At 46.2% G+C, this 16,400-nt stretch overlaps 2 protein-coding genes across 2 annotated transcripts in view; both read left to right on the forward strand.

Annotated features, from left to right (window-relative positions):
• Nucleotides 1-1,213: 1,213 nt before the first annotated feature.
• Nucleotides 1,214-6,597, forward strand: LOC112606674 (PRAME family member 17). Its single transcript, XM_025357415.1, has 4 exons — nt 1,214-1,268; nt 3,616-3,927; nt 4,315-4,893; nt 5,921-6,597. Exons 2-4 carry the CDS (start codon nt 3,641-3,643, stop codon nt 6,477-6,479), a joined length of 1,425 nt encoding a protein of 474 aa, XP_025213200.1. The 5' UTR covers nt 1,214-1,268; nt 3,616-3,640; the 3' UTR covers nt 6,480-6,597.
• Nucleotides 6,598-10,000: 3,403 nt separating this feature from the next.
• LOC112622993 (putative PRAME family member 26) overlaps nt 10,001-16,400 on the forward strand; it is a 21,689-nt gene continuing 15,289 nt past the window's right edge. The window contains exons 1-2 of the mRNA XM_025383150.1: nt 10,001-10,067; nt 13,059-13,164. Of these exons, the coding sequence (XP_025238935.1) occupies nt 10,001-10,067; nt 13,059-13,164 (173 nt within the window). The remainder of the gene's footprint in view (nt 10,068-13,058; nt 13,165-16,400) is intronic.

Raw genomic sequence — 16,400 nt, forward strand, 5'->3', positions numbered from 1 at the left:
AGGCAGGAGGATCACTTGAACTGAGGAGGCGGAAGTTGAAGTGAGCCTTATGTGGCAGTCAAGGGAAACTATAATCTAAGGTCTACATGATTTTGGGACAGTAGGCTGCCAGCAGCCATGAGGAAGCAGGTCAGAGAGCAAGCTGACCTCATGATGAATGCTGAATGTGCTGCAAGCTTGGTTTATTTTTGTTTCTTCCCCTCCCTTCTTCACTGATTACATTTATAAAGTTGATAGGTAAGGTTTCCATTTCTTCCGGAGAAGCCTTAACCTAAGCCCTGAGACCACTCACGCCCTCAGTGGCACCTCTCTTCCAGCAGCACGAGTGAATAAACGGCTACCTTAGGTGATATAAAACCTACATGACCATTTGATACATGGAAAGTTTTATTCTGATTTTGTAGGGAGGACTCCTCTGTTTTTATAAAGCTTTCTTAAGTATAAAGCGTTTTTATAATTTTGATGTGGCCAAAGATCTCCCAACAACACTACTTTCAGATTTTATTTTTCTGTCTAATGTCCGGAGCAGATGAAATCCTTCCCTGCCTCACACTCAGGACTATGAAGGTCACATATTAGTAAAAGTCCATCAGTGTTTGTGGAGTTCATGAATGAATGACTTTTTTTTTTTTTTTTTTTTTTTTTGACAGAATCTCCCTCGGTCTCCCAGACTGGAGTGCAGTGGCACAATTTTGCAACCATTGCTTTCTGGGTACAAGTGATCCTCTCACCTCAGCCTCCCGAGTAACTGGGTTTCAGGCACCTGCCATCATGCCTGGCTAGTTTTTGTATTTTTGTAGAGACGGGGTTTCACCTTTCTGACCTGGCTGGTCTTGAACTCCTGACCTTGCGTGTTCTACCTGCCTTGTCCTTCCAAAATGCTGGGATTACAGGCATGAGCCACCTTGCCTGGCCTGGAATGAATGAATTCTTGACTTCCACCCTATTCCTAACACTGTCAATTTCTTGATTCCTGAAATTAATATGGATATCTGATACGAATGGATGCCTGATTCAATCCATTAATCTGGGGAAAGCCAAAAACGCAATCAGGATTAACTGGGTGGAGCTTCAGAAATGCAATCAGATATCACTTTTTGATTGGAAGCTAGCAGTGGATACGTGGAGGGGCGTGGGTGGGAGTTGTGATGAGAAAGGTCAATAAAAGCTTCTAAAGACCCAGAGGAGAAACCCAAAGTCTTCAAGCCTGGAGTTACTGCTCGGTTCTTCCTGAGGTCTGAGCACCCTGCAAACTCAGTCCGCATCTGGTAAGTCCCTAATTTCTGTAAGGACACTCCCATCTGACCTACAGTCAGCCCATCTGGGATGGTGGCAGTGTAGCCTACGATGGCATAGAGCAATATCTTTTTTTTTTCATATGAACAATTCGAAACTTTGAATTTTTTCTTCTAAATGCAGTTTTGTCTTTATTTCAAAAAATGTGATTGTGCTTTGGTTTATGTCATTTCATAATTCTTGATGGGAGCAGTGACTCATGCCTGTTACCTCAACATTTGGGAGGCCAAAGTGGGGGGATCATTTGAGCCCAGGCGTTTGGGACCTAACTGGGCAACATGGCAAAAACCCATCTCTACAAAATATTATTTTTTGGAGGGGGCAGATGGAGTCTCACTCTGTTGCCAAGGCTGGAGTGTAATGGCACGATCTCGACTCACTGCAACCTCCACCTCCCAGGCTCAAGCAATTCTCATGCCTCAGCTTCCTGAGTAGCTGGTATTACATCCGTCTGCTGCCATGCCTTGCTAATTTTTGTATTTTTAGTAGAGGTGGGGTTTCACCATGCTGGCCAGGTTAGTCTCGAACTCCTGACCTCAAGTGATCCACCTGACTCGGCCTCCCAAAGTGCTACAATTACTGGTGGGAGTCAATGGTGCTCTGCCTCTACAATTTTTTTTTTTTTTTTTTTTAATTAGCCGGGCATGGTGTCATGCATCTGTATTCCCAGTTATTTGGGTGGCTGAGGTGGGAGAATCACTTGAGCCCGGAAGATTGAAGCTGCAGTGAGCCGTGCTCACACCACTACTATACTCTAGCCTAGGCAACAGATTGAGACCCTGTTTTTTAAAAAAACAAACAAACAAAAATCTCAACAAAAGAGGATCTTTGGCCTTAATTTTAAAGCAATTACATCCTCACTGTAACTCTTTCACCTGAATGGAAACATGGGTGTGGAGGTGCATGCCTGTAATCCCAGCTACTTGGAAGACTGAAGCATGAGAATCGGTTGAACCTGGGAGGCGGAGGTTACAGTGAGCCGAGATGGTGCCACTGCACTCCAGCCTGGGCGACAAAGTGAGACTCAGCTCTCCTACACCAAAAAAAATTAAATTATACCACCCAGGTGATCACTGGATACATGAAGATTTCTATTGTGTTTTCTTAGGGACTGTCATCTCTGTCTTTGTAAAACGGTTTTAACTCTGAAATATTTTGATACAGTTGATTTGGCCAAGGATCTCTCAACAAAGATACTTTCAAGTTTTTTTCTTTCTGTCTAATGTCAGGAAGAGATTTGACCCTTCTGTATCTCACACTTAGGACAATGAGGGACACATATTAGTAAAACTCCGTGTTTGTGGAGTGAATCAGTGAACGAGTCCTGGACTTTCACCTTATCCCTAAATCTTTCACTTTGGTGGATGAATATCTAATTCTATTGGTTAATCTGGAAGAAAGCCAAAAATCCAATCAGGATTAACTGGGTGGGGCTTAAGAAGTCTAGTCAAAAGTAGTTCTCTCTCTCTCTCTTTTTTTAAATCTAGCCTATTTCCCAGGCTGGAGTGCAGTGGTATAATCTCAACTCACTGCAACCTCTGCCTCCTGGGTTCAAGCAATCCTCCTGCCTCAGCCTCCCTAGTAGCTTGGACTACAGGTACACATCACTGCACCTGGCTAATTTTTGTAATTTTAGTAGAGGTAGGACTTTACCATGTTGGCCATGCTGGTCTCGATCTCCTGACCTCAGATGATCCACCTTCCTCTGCCTCCCAAAGTGCTGGGATTGCAGGTGTGAGTCACTGCACCCAGCCAAAGTGGTTCATTTTTAAGATGTGTAAGAGGTGTGTATCGGAAACATCTGTCTTGCGAATGATGCATAACACTGTCACATAGCTTTCAAAGCTTCTCACTGAAATTTTCAATAATGAGGCTGGGGACAGGGTCATGCCTGTAATCCCAGCACTTTGGGAGGCCAAGGGGGGTGGATTGCTTGCGTCTAGGAGCTCAAGACTAGCATGGACAACATTGTGAAACCCACTGTCTTTACAAAAAGTCATCAAATAAAAGATTAGCTGGGCATGAGATCTGAACTTCAGAGATCCTCGGTAACATTTCCCAGTGCTATGAGTTTAGTGGAGCAGAGGCTAATAATTCATGGACTAGGAAAGATCTTGCCTGCTCTTTAGAGGCTGGGACACACTCTTCTTGGTACCAGAGGGTAGAACTGTGTCTCTGTGGCCACTTATTACAGAATGGAATTGGACTAAACTGAGAGCTCTTTCACACATGCTGGAGAAATGACTTTGGCCCTAGGAGAAGTGGGGGTTGCAGGGGATTGGCCTGAGAAACTTGCCTTTTTGCTGGATTGTCCTCTAGAGCTTTTCCTTGCAGATTTGTCAGAATGAGCCTCCAGTCCCCATCCAGACTCCTGGAGCTGGCAGGGCAGAGCCTGCTGAGGAACCGGGCCCCGACCATCTTCACCCCGGATGAGCTGCCCCGGGAGGTCTTCCCTCTGATGTTCATGGAGGCCTTCAGCATGAGACACTATGAGGCCCTGAAGCTGATGGTGCAGGCCTGGCCCTTCCTCCGCCTCCCTCTGGGATCCCTGATGAAGACACCTCATCTGGAGACCTTGCGAGCTGCGCTGAAGGGACTTGATACACTGCTGGCCCAGAAGGTTCGCCCCAGGTGAGGTGACTCAGGTGGCCTGGTGGGAAGGGCCCAGGCATCCAGGGAAGGGACAGCTGGCTCAGGTGTGGTGGGGCTGGGGAGCTAGGGTGGCTCAGAGGCTTCTGATGGTGCCCATGAGAGGCCTTGGCCATGGCCCAGCTCCTCTGGGAAAGGACTGCTGACCATACAGGGTCCACCGAGGAAACAGGAACCTGCTTCCTCCCAGTGGAAGGTCAAGGTACTAGAAGTGGGTGCCAGACAAAATCCAAGAGGGAATGGGATGGAGAAGAGACAGAAGTGAGAGCACTGAGGACAGAAGCAGCTGATGTCCTGGATGTGGAGGGAAAGTTCAGGTCAGGGGTGGGTCCTTGCTCATTCTGAGCTTTTCCCCCATGTTACTTACAGGAGGTGGAAACTTCAAGTGCTGGATTTGCGGGATGTTGATGAGAATTTCTGGACCATATGGTCTGGAGCCCGGGCCCTGTCCTGCTCCCCAGAGGCCATGAGTAAGAGGCAGACAGTGGAGGACTGTCCGAGAACGGGAACACGCCAGCCCTTGAAGGTGTTCATAGACCTCTGCCTAAAGGCCAGTGCGCTGGATGAATGCCTGAGCTACCTCTGTGGGTGGGTCCACTACAGAAGAGATCTCGTGCACCTGTGTTGTAGTAAGGTGCAGAATTATTCAATGCCCACTTCAAGTTTCAGAAATCTATTGGAAAGGATATACCCAGACAGTATCCAGGAGTTGGAAGTCAGGAGAAAGTGCTCTCTGAATCAAACAGGAAAGTTTGCCCCTTACCTGAGCCAGATGAGAAATCTTCGCAAACTCTTTTTAGCCTTCGGTTATGACGGTGAGTTATACGTGAGCGGCCTCCAGCAGTTCATTCCTGACTTGGACTCTCCATTCCTCTGCCTGTCCTACCCCCAGATGCTTTATATAAGAAAGGTCAGCAATATCAAAGAGCACCTGGAGCACCTGCTCAGGTAAGAAAGGATGGTGAGCTTTCTCTGCAGACCATACCACAGACCTTTTGTTCTTTTTCACAGTAAATGCTAGTGGGCATGTACTGTGTACCAGCCACTGGTGATGTCACAGGGAATGGGAGGCTAGAATATCAACACATTATGCTGTTCAGTGCTCTATATCCTGAAGTGGGTATCACAAGACCACTCAAATAAGGGCAGAGGGATGGCCTGGGATAGTTGCAACACAGAGAGACATGTAGGGAGCTAGTTAGTCGGGGGTTCAGATCTAGTGAGGGTGCATTTGTGAATTCCTTTCTAGGAAGTGTGTTTAAAGTTAATATGTTGAAACTTACTCTTCATATAGGGGAGAGTGTGAAAGAAGGGCAAGTGTATCAAACCTGTGCGTTTCACTGTAGAAGCTCTGTCCTCACAGCTTAGTAAATGCCAATGATCCTGTCTCTAATTCCCTGTCTTTAAAAGGTTCTGTTGAACCCCAGGAAAAGTAGTTGGCATGGGAAAAGCGTGCTTCTTGGACAGAGGTGAGGGAGTAGGCATGAGAGTGGTATAAAGTGATAGGTGGTTTACAGACACAGACATGTCAGGGAACCTTTGCAGGCAGGTAGCCCCCTAGCTGATATCCGTAGACCTTGCTCAGCCGAGTTCTTTGTGCACATCTCCCACTGGGCTCCTCTGGCCCAGAGATGAGGTTGTCTGCTGAAAGATGAAGTAAAGAGGCTTTAAGGAGTTTGTGGCCTTGAATCAATCACACAAGCAAGTGTGAAAGGACTGAGCCTAAAATGGAGCTGCCCCTGAATGATCTGAGTCTTCATCAGGCAGCACCTTGCATGCGGACCATCATCTGATGATGGGAACAAACTTGTGTTTGGGTGAAACAGGCTTCCCCATTGCAGGTTACCATAACACCTGTGCTGTAGTAAGGTGCAGAATTACTCAACGCCCACTTCAAGTTTACCACTGAGATTCTTTCCCACCCTCCTCCTCTAACTGGCACCATTGCTCAAAACTAACTTCTTGCTCTCCCTAGGTGCCTCAAGAACCCCTTGCGGGCCTTTATATTCTGTCATGCTTACCTAGCTGATCAGGACGTGGAGTGTCTGTCTCAGTACCCAAGCCTCAGTCAGCTAAAGGAGCTGCACCTGATTCATATCCTAATGTGGACCACCAATCTTGAGCCCCTTGGAGCTCTGCTAGAGAAAGCTGCTGCTACTCTCGAAAGCCTCACCTTAAAGGACTGTCGGATCCAGGACTCCCAACTCAGGGTCCTCCTGCCTGCCCTGAGCCGCTGCTCCCAGCTCACCACCTTCTACTTTGGTGGAAATGAGACCTCCACGAATGCTCTGAAAGACCTGCTGCGTCACACAGGCGGGCTGAGCAAGTTAGGCCTGGAGTTGTATCCTGCCCCTCTGGAGAGTCTTGACAACAGGGGTCATGTCAACTGGGAGATCCTTGCCCCAATTCGGGCTGAGCTGATGCGGACGCTCAGGGAAGTCAGGCAGCCCAAGAGGATCTTTTTTGGTCCCGTTCCCTGCCCTTCCTGTGGCTCATGGCCATCTGAGAGAGTGGACTTCCATCTTTGCTCCTAGGGAAGAGCTGGTTAGTGGAATGGATAAGCTTTCTTCTGGACCCTTGGACACTGAAATCTAGGACATAGGTGCTTTTTTTTTTTTTTTTTTAATGGAGTTTTGCTCTCTCCCTCAGGCTGAAATGCAGTGGCACAATCTCATCTCACTGCAACCTCCACCTCCCAGGTTCAAGTGATTCTCCTGCCTTAGCCTCCCTAGTAGCTGGTGTTACCGGCGTGTGCCACCACGCCCATCTAATTTTTGTATTTTTAGTAGAGACTGGGTTTCATGATGTTGGCAAAGGCTGGCCTCGAACTCCTGACCTCAAGTGATCTGACCACCTTGGCCTTCCACAGTGCTGGGTTTACAGGCAAGAGCAGCCGTGCCCGGTGAGGTGCATCTTAAAGCAAGCACACAGCCGTGTGTTTCAGGCAAGTGCTGACTGGAAGTGGAAAAACAAAGGCGACTCAGCTGGGGCAGGACTGGGTGAAAACGCTGACTTGGCATCGATGAGGCCTTCAGGGACCTGTTTCCTAGACTCAGAAATGGAACCTGAAGTTCTAGAGTGATGCAGGACTTACCCCCGCAAGGATGGTTATTTGAAAATGTCATAAATAAATGGAACCTGAATGGAAACTTTCTAGTGTCTTCCATGATTGATCAATCTGTTTTAGCTATTTATACATCAGAAGTCTCTAGTTGCTGATGAAAGGCACTAAGTTTTCTGTGATTGAGGTTCAGCTACAGCAAATCCAGGCATCCAAACTGAAATGTGATCATTTTGATTAATTCCCATCCATTTTTTACCCTCTTCAGTCATCTGTTTCTTACTTGCTTTCTCCCATGCCTGTTCACTGGGTTCATTCACAAGAGATGCGCACTTGGGGCCTGGAACATTCTGTGTGGGCAATGATGATGAGCCACTGAAATCTACCTTCTTCTCAGGGGCCCTCACTGCTCCCCAGATACTGAAACCCTGCTCACTCCTAATGGGTAGATCCAGAGGAATCCGTTCCTGAAAACTGGCCATGCCAGGAAACAGCTTCACTGCACCAGGGGCTGCCCCCTGACCTGGAAGAGAATGGCCATAGCGTGTATTGCAGGAGCCTGGTGACATCACCAACTCTTGCCTGTCCTGACGGTGGCTGGTGGGTTTCACTGAATTAAGGTAGTTGTGTCCAATTTCCCTTTTAGAAAAATGCATATTACCTATTCTAAGTATTTCTAGTGCACATTAATACAATAATACATCTTTTGGAAAGTTAATTCATATCAATGAGATATCTTCCTATAACGTCTCCCTTCTCTCCTTATCAAGAAACATGAGACACCAGGGCACTGACCTGTAGGCAGTGTTCCTGCACTGCCTTGAGAATCTCTTTGGAACCTGCCCCATGTGGGGCCAGGAAGCTCTCTGATGGTTCACTCAGGTGAACCTGAGTTCACTGTGTTGACCTCGTTGATCTCAAACTCCTAGACTCAAGTGTTCCTCCTATCTTGGCCTCCCAAAGTGGTGGGATTACAAGCATGAGCCACCGTGCCTAGTTTTACTATTTTTTTAATTTTAAAATTGTTGTGGATGTATAAATATTGTGCATATTTACAGGGTACATCTGATGTTCTTTTTTTTTCTTTCTTTCTTTCTTTTTTTTTTTTTTTTTTTTTTTTTGAGGTGGAGTCTCCCTCTTTCACCCAGGCTGGAGTGCAATGACACAATCTCGGCTCACTGCAAACTCCACCTCTCAGGTTCAAGAAATTCTACTGCCTCAGCTTCCTGAGTAGCTGGGACTACAGGAGCCCATCACCACACCTGGCTGATTTTTGTATTTTTAGTGGAGACGGGGTTTCACCAGGTTGGCCAGGCTGGTCTCGAACTCCTGACCTCAGGTAATCCACCCACTTGGGCTTCCCAAAGTACTGAGATTATAGACATGAGCCACCACAACTGGCCTGATATTCTGATACAAGCGTAAAATGTGTAATGTTCAAATCAGGGTAACGCGGGTTTTCACCATCTCAAGGATTTATCATTTCTTTGTGTCAGCAACGTTCCAATTCCATTGTTTTAATTATGTAGAAATTTACTATGAATTATTGTCAACATGAGCTGCCCTATGGTGCTACTGAACACTAGATCTTATTCCTTCCTAACTACATTTTTGTACCCATGAACCATCCCCCGCCCCCCTTTTTTTTCTTGAGATGGAGTCTTGCTCTGTCACCCAGGCTGGAGTGCGGTGGTGCAATCTCAGCTTACCGCAAGCTCCGATTCCCAGGTTCATGCCATTCTCCTGCCTCAGCCTCTGAGTAGCTGGGACTACAGGTACGTGCCACCACACCCAGCTAAATATCTTTTTTTTGTATTTTTAGTAGAGACAGGGTTTCACCGTATTAGCCAGGATGGTCCCAATCTTCTGACCTCATGATCCGCCCACCTTGGCCTCCCACAGTGCTGGGAATACAGATGTGAGCCACCGCGCCCTTCTTATCCTTTGTTTCCCATTATCCTTCCTAGCTTCTGATAACCGTCATTCTACTCTTTATTTTTAAGTTTCATGTTTTTTAGTTCCTAAATATGAGTGAGAACATGCCATGTTTGTCTTTCTGTATCTGGCTTACTTCACTTAACATAACGCCCTCCAGTTCCATCCATGTTGCTGCAGATGACAGGATTTCATTCATGTTTATGGCTGAATGATATTCTATTGTGTATATTCACCACGTTTTCTTGATCCATTCATCTGTTGATGGACACTTAGGTTGATTCCATATTTTGGCTATTGTGGATAGTGCTGCAATAAATATGGGAGTGCAGGCCAGGTACGGTGGCTCACACCTGTAATCCCAGAACATTGGGAGGCCAAGGTGGGTGGATCACTTGAGGTCAGGATTAGAGACCAGCCTGACCAACATGGTGAAACTCCATTTCTACTAAAAATACAAAATTAGCCGGGCATGGTGGCACATGCCTGTAATCCCAGCTACTTGGGAGGTTGAGGCAGGAGAATCACCTAAACCAAGGTAGAGGTTGCAGTGAGCTAAGATCACACCACTGCACTCCAGCCTGTGCAACAAGAGGAAAAACTCAGTCTCACAAAAATAAAAAGAAATAAAGAAAAATAAAAATAATATGGAAGTGCAGATATCTCTTAGATATATTTCTTTTTTCTTTAGGATATATATCCAGCAGTGGGATTTATGGTTCATATAGTAATTTTATTTTTATTTTTTGGAGAAAACTCCACACTGTTTTTCACAGCAGCTGTACTAATTTACGTAACTACCAATGGTGTACCAGGGTTCCCATTTCTCCATAGCCTACTTAGCATTATTTTCTGTTGGATTTTGTTTTTTCAGAGACAGGGTCTTGCAATGTTGCCCAGTTTGGTTTTGAACTTCTGGCCTCAAGTGATCCTCCCACCTCAGCCTCTCAAAGTGCTGGGATTACAGGTGTGAGTCACTGCACCCGATCTACTGAGTAAATTCGAATCCTCGCAGGAGGCTGTGACTCTGGGTTACCTGGTTTGTATCAGTTGACACACATGTATTGGGACCTGGGAAAGCCTAAAAATGAACGACGACAGCAGGGTGGAAAAATGCCTGAGGAAAGTATTATCATCCCCTCAAGATCTACTTCCAGGGATGGCCCAAAAGATACAACAATCCCCACTGCCTTCCCATGAAAGATTGACTGATCCATTGTTATTTGTTCATTTATTTATTTATTTTTTCTGAGACAGGATCTCCTTCTGTCACCTGGGCTGGAGTGTTGTGGTAGATCATAGTTCACTGCAGCCTCAACCTCCTGGGCTCAAGAAATCCTCCCACCTCAGCCTCCTGAGTAGCTGAGACCAAAGATGCACAAAACCACAGCTGGCTAATTTGTTTCATTTTTATAGAGATGGGGACTCCCTCTGTTGGCTAGGCTGGTCTCTAACTCCTGGTCTCAAGCGATCCTCCTGCCTCGGCCTCCAAAAGTGCTGGGATTACTCTTGTGTCGCCATGCTCAGCCAAGTGGTTTATGACTGCACCATGTGAACAGAAGACAGATGTGTCAGTTTTTGATTCCAAGTCTAGAATGGTAATTTCCTTTGTAAAACATTCTGGTCTTATAATAATAACTAGGGAGTATTTCCCGCTAGAACTTGAAGGGCTAGGACAACTTTACTCATTAAGGGACTTCGACCACAGCTTGGTGACCTGATTGAAAAACATAACATAGGCCAGGCGCAGTGGCTCACGCCTGTAATCTCAGCACTTTGGGAGGCCAAGGCGGGCGGATCACGAGGTCAGGTGATCAAGATCATCCTGGCTAACAGGTGAAACCCCGTCTCTACTAATAATACAAAAAATTAACCAGGCCTGGTTGTGGGCGCCTGTAGTCCCAGCTATTGCAGAGGCTGAGGCAGCAGAATCGCTTGAGCCCAGGAGGCAGAGGTTACAGTGAGCCGAGATCGTGCCACTTCACTCCAGCCTGGGCGACAGAGTGAGACTCCACCTCAAAAAAAAAAGGAAAAGAAAAAAATCACAGGCCAGGCGCAGTGGCTCAAGCCTGTAATCCCAGCACTTTGGGAGGCTGAGACGGGTGGATCACGAGGTCAGGAGATCGAAACCATTCTGGCTAACATGGTGAAACCCCGTCTCTACTAAGAAATACAAAAAACTAGCCGGGCGAGGTGGCAGGAGCCTGTAGTCCCAGCTACTCGGGAGGCTGAGGCAGGAGAATGGCGTGAACCCGGGAGGTGGAGCTTGCAGTGAGCCAAGATCGCACCACTGCACTCCAGTCTGGGTGATAGAGCAAGACTCTGTCTCAAAAAAAAAAAAAAAAAGAAAGAAAGAAAGAAAAGGAAAAAAAATCACATAAGAAATTACCAGGCTGGGTGCTGTGGGTCACACCTGTAATCCCAGCATTTTGGTTGGCTGAGGTGGGTGGCTCATTTGAGGTCAGGAGTTCAAAACCAGCCTGACTAACATGGTGAAATCCCATCTCTACTAAAAATACAAAAGGCCGGACACGGCGGCTCACATCTGTAATCCCAGCACTTTGGGAGGCCGAGGTAGGTGGATCACGAGGTCAAGAGTTTGAGAGCAGCCTGGTCAACATAGTGAAACCACATTTCTACTAAAAATGCAAAAGTTGCCCGGACATGGTGGCACGCACCTGTGGTCCCTGCTACTCGGGAGGCTGAGGCAGGAGAAGCCTTGAACTTAGGAGGCAGAGTCTGCAGTGAGCCAAGATTGTGCTGCTGCGCTCCAGCCTGGGCAACAGAGGGAGACTCCATCGCACACACACACAAAAAGAAGTTACTGATATGACTGAATTGGTCACCATAGGTGAACATTTTAAGAGAGTTCTAGAATGTAAAATATCCAATGCTGAAAGAAAAGAATGCAAAGGATAATGAAGTCTTTGCAGCTAAAACAGCTGAAAGGATAAGAGCAAGGGGAGCTCCCCTTACTATTAAAACTCAAACTCACTTTGTTGCAAACAAAGAAACCCTGCTCCAGTTGCCTGCCACCTTTGAAACCGTCAGGCTGTTTGGAATGAAGATTGTTCACTCTCGCACCAGGTCTCTATTGGACCGAACCCTTTTGACCCAGACACTTCGCGTTAGAGGACATTTCTTTTTGCTTCCTTTTTTTTTTTGAGACTGAGTCTCACTCTGTCATCCAGGCAAGAAGACTTTCCATGAACTATCGACGGATAATGATCAGACCTTCCATGACCCAGAACCTGGAGCTGATGGCTTTTAGAAACAAAACCAGAGGAAAACTGTCCTTGAGCCTCATTTGAAGGGATTCTACCACATGAGTTACATTTAAGGATTTCCACGGAAAATCCTCTTCGAGAGGCAGATGGTGTTAGGAAATCGCTTTCCCAAAATGACAGAATAAGACTCCATGTGACTTCCTTCCATGGACTTGCTATTGTCTTGCATTAACACAAAAGGTTCCAATTTATACTTCTATTTTCATAGAAATTTTTCCTTCTCAAATCAAACATCCTCTAAGATCCTCTATTCAAAACGTAGCCATGTAGCCACCCTTTTTTTTGTTGCTGTTTCTTTTTTTTTTGAGACGGTGTCTCGCTGTGTCGCCCAGGCTGGAATACAGTGGCACCGTCTCGTCTCACTGCAACCCCCGCCTCCCGGGATAGAGCAATTCTCCCACCTCAACCAGTAGCTGGGATTATAGGGGTGTATCACTGCACCCAGCCTCAATTTTTCTTCACTGTAAACCTGAGTAATCTACAGTTGCTTTTATGGAGAGAAAAAGGCAGTGAGTTGTCTGATCAATGAGGTTTGGCCCCAGGAACTCATGGCATGAGAATGAAATCATGGTGATGAGCTCCTCCTATTCTTTACTTCCCTCTGGGTGTGTGTTACCACCTTGCTTCTGTATGTGAGTGTTCAGACGGTTAACACGCAATACCAGGTGGACACACAGGGCCTGGATTATTCTAAGTGACCAGTGGGCATGAGCCCCTGAAGTTAAGCCCCTTCTTCTTGGGGGCCCTCCCTTCAATCCAGACGCTGAGACCCTGCTCACTCTTGATGGGTGGATCCAGAACCCTCAACTTCTGACCATTACCTGTGCCAGGAGAGGACTTTACTGCAAAAGGCGCGGCCCTTGCCCTGGAAGGGGAGGCCCACAGTGCGCATGAGCAGGAGCCTCAGGGCATCACCAACCCGTGCCTGTCCTCATGGTGGGGAGCGGCCATTGCTGAATCAAACTAGCTCTCACCAGTAAAGACATCATATTCCGTTTTATCTAACTATGAAACTCATAGCCGGGCGCGGTGGCTCACGCCTGTAATCCCAGCACTTTGGGAGGCCGAGGCGGGCGGATCACGAGGTCAGGAGATCGAGACCATCCTGGCTAACATGGTGAAATCCCGTCTCTACTAAAAATGCAAAAAATTAGCCGGGCGAGGCGGCGGGCGCCTGTAGTCCCAGCTACTCGGGAGGCTGAGGCAGGAGAATGGCGTGAACCCGGGAGGCGGAGCTTGCAGTGAGCCGAAATCGCGCCACTGCACTCCAGCCTGGGCGACTAAGCGAGACTCTGTCTCAAAAAAAAAAAAAAAAAAAAAGAAACTCATAGAGGCATGTAGTAACACTTGTAAAATATTTCTTTTTCTTTTTTCTTTTTTTTTTTTTTTTTTAGTGGAGTTTCATCTGGGATTATAGGCGCACACCACCATGCCTGGCTAATGTTTAATTTTTAGCAGAGATGTGGCTTTACCATGCTGGCCAGGCTAGTCTTGAACTCTTGACCTCAGGTGATCCTCCTGCCTCGGCCTCCCAGACTGCTGAGATTATAGGTGTGAGCCACCACACTGGGCCCATTCTATGGGTTTTGACAAATGGATAATGACACGTTTCCACCATTATAGCATCATGCAGAGTAGTTTCACTTACTAAAAAGCCTCTCAGCTCTGCCTATTCATCCCACTGTACCCCAATCCCTGGCAGCCATTGGGCTTTCCGCTGTGCCCGCGGTCTTGCCACGGTCTTGGTGACGCTGTGGTAACTCCCTGTGTATCGTGAAGTCCAGCAATCAGAAAAAGTACATGCAGGCAACTTCATTTGTTTCTCATACATCCCCCACTCCTGCAATTAATACAGACAGGGTTCTCAACGTAAGACAATCCAATAATACAGACAGCAAATGTCTCCTCTGAACTTTCCCTCCATCCCTCCCCCCTCTCCAGATAGTTCAGTTCAGTGTGCCTTCTTCCAGACTCTCCCGTGAATTCTTAAACATCCTTATGTGCACATAGAGATGTCTGGTTTTTTCTTTCTTGTTTTCGTTTGTTTGTTTGTTTGTTTGTTTTTGAGATGGAGTTTCGCTCTTGTTACCCTGGCTGGAGCGCAATGGTGAGATCTCGGCTCACTGCAACCTCCACCTCCAGGGTTCAAACAATTCTCCTGCCTCAGTCTCTCGAGTAGCCAGGATTATAGGCGTGCGCCACCACTCCCAGCTAATGTCATATTTTTAGTAGAGCCACTGCGCCCAACCGGATGATGTCTGGTTTTATCTTTCCTTATAGAAATAGTGTTTTACTGTGGTATTGATCATCTCACTTTTTTCCACTTAAGTGTAAATCTTGAAGATTTCTCCTCATTCTAATTAGCTGGCATAGAGTAGTTTATAAAACGAATGGTGCACGGTTTAACCTTTGCCTGTTGATGTACATTTATTTTACTATTACAGACCATATGGTACTAAAATTCCTTGTCCACACTAAAGTTTCTCTTTGGCTTCTCAAAGCTTTCCCTCTATTTATCCCATCTCTTCTGGATCAATTTTCTTGTCTCTGATAAATCATTTTCTTCAGCTTATGACCAGGCTCTTCACAATCTTTCATTTTGAAAATGAAGCAAAAGGAAAAGAAAGAAAAACTGTGTTTGCTGCCATAGGAGTCTCTAGCTAGCATTCATTTCTTCCCATTTCTAGCAGAATTTCTCTAACGTGTTCTGGGCTGGGCACAGTGACTCACCCCTATAATACTAGTACTTTGGGAGGCCAAGGCAGGCATATTGCTTGAGCTCAGGAGTTCAAGACCAGCCTGGGCAATACGGTGAAACCCGGTCTCTACAAAAAGTTCGCTAGGTGTGGTGGTGCACACCTGTAGTCCCAGCTACTTAGGGAACTGAGACTGGAGGATGGCTTGAGCCCAGGAGGTCAAGGCTGCAGTGAGGTGAGATAGTGCCACTGCACTCCAGTCTGGGTGACAAACTGAGGCGCTGCCTCAAAAAAAACAAAACAAAACAAAACAAAAAAAACAAACAAAAAAAGAATTCTGCACATTCTAATCACGATATCTTAGTCTGTCATATATTCTCAGTATAATTTTCATTATATTCCAAATACACCGAAAAGTCTACTGAGTAATACATAAAACACAAAGTTACTCACACCCAGATTTATTGTTAACGTTTTGCCATATTTGCTTCAGATTTCCCCTGATGAATCACCTTCTAGATGAGTCTTCCTGGGTGACCCTCCCTTATTTCTGGAGTCTTGTCTCTTACTTTCCGCCCAGACAAAACCACTTTCTTGAATTTGTTATCTATTGGCTGAGCGTGGTGGCTCCTGCTTGTAATCCCAGCACTTTGGGAGGCCGAGGCTAGAGGATCACTTGAAGTCAGGAGTTTGAGACCCGCCCGCCCAATGTGGTGGAACCACATCTCTACTAAAAATGCAAAAATCAAATTACATGCCTGTAATCCCAGCTACTCAGTAGACTGAGACAGGAGAATCGCTTGAATCCAGGAGGCAGAGGTTGCAGTGAGCCGAGATCCTGCCCCTGCATACCAGCCTAGGCAACCGAGTGAGACTGTCTCAAAAAAATAAATAAATAAATTCTAATCGGAGACCTCACTCCCTCAAGTCTCTAGGCTCAGATAATTTCCATGTGATTTTTTTCCACACTGTCAGTTTTTGTTTGTTTGTTTTTGTTTTTGTTTTGAGATGGAGTCTTGCTCTGTCGCCCATGTTAGAGTGCAATGGCACAATCTCTGTTCACTGCAATCTTGGCCTCCCAGACTCAAGCGATTCTCCTGCCTCAGCTTCTCAAGTAGCTGAGATTACAGGCACCCACCACCACACCTGGCTAATTTTTGCATTTTTAGTAGAGACGGGGTTTCACCATATTGGCCAGGCTGGTCTCAAACTCCTGACCTGAAGTGATCTGCCCGCCTCAGCCTCTCAAAGTCCTGGGATTACAGGTGTGAGACACTATGCCCAGTCGGTATTTTCTGTCTTACATAAGATGTTCCAGAAAGAAAGGCAAATATGGAAAGCTGTCTGATTCATTTCATAAGGAGCTGTAACCTATGTTATAAAAGTGAATAAGGATGTTAGAAGGAAAGTAAATGTAAAACTTACTTGGCAAAAGTTTTCTATTTCTTTTTATTTTATTTATTTTTTATTTTTTAT

The sequence above is a fragment of the Theropithecus gelada genome, chromosome 1 (genome assembly GCF_003255815.1).
Source record: "Theropithecus gelada isolate Dixy chromosome 1, Tgel_1.0, whole genome shotgun sequence".
Classification (NCBI taxonomy): Eukaryota; Metazoa; Chordata; class Mammalia; order Primates; family Cercopithecidae; genus Theropithecus; species Theropithecus gelada.

Bases quoted from the DNA above. Each gene is read 5' to 3' on its own strand.
- LOC112606674 (XM_025357415.1), top strand. From the start codon at position 3,641: ATGAGCCTCCAGTCCCCATCCAGACTCCTGGAGCTGGCAGGGCAGAGC. The intron at 3,928-4,314 runs GTGAGGTGACTC...TGTTACTTACAG, and splicing joins GCCCAGAAGGTTCGCCCCAG to GAGGTGGAAACTTCAAGTGC. The intron at 4,894-5,920 runs GTAAGAAAGGAT...TGCTCTCCCTAG, and splicing joins CACCTGGAGCACCTGCTCAG to GTGCCTCAAGAACCCCTTGC.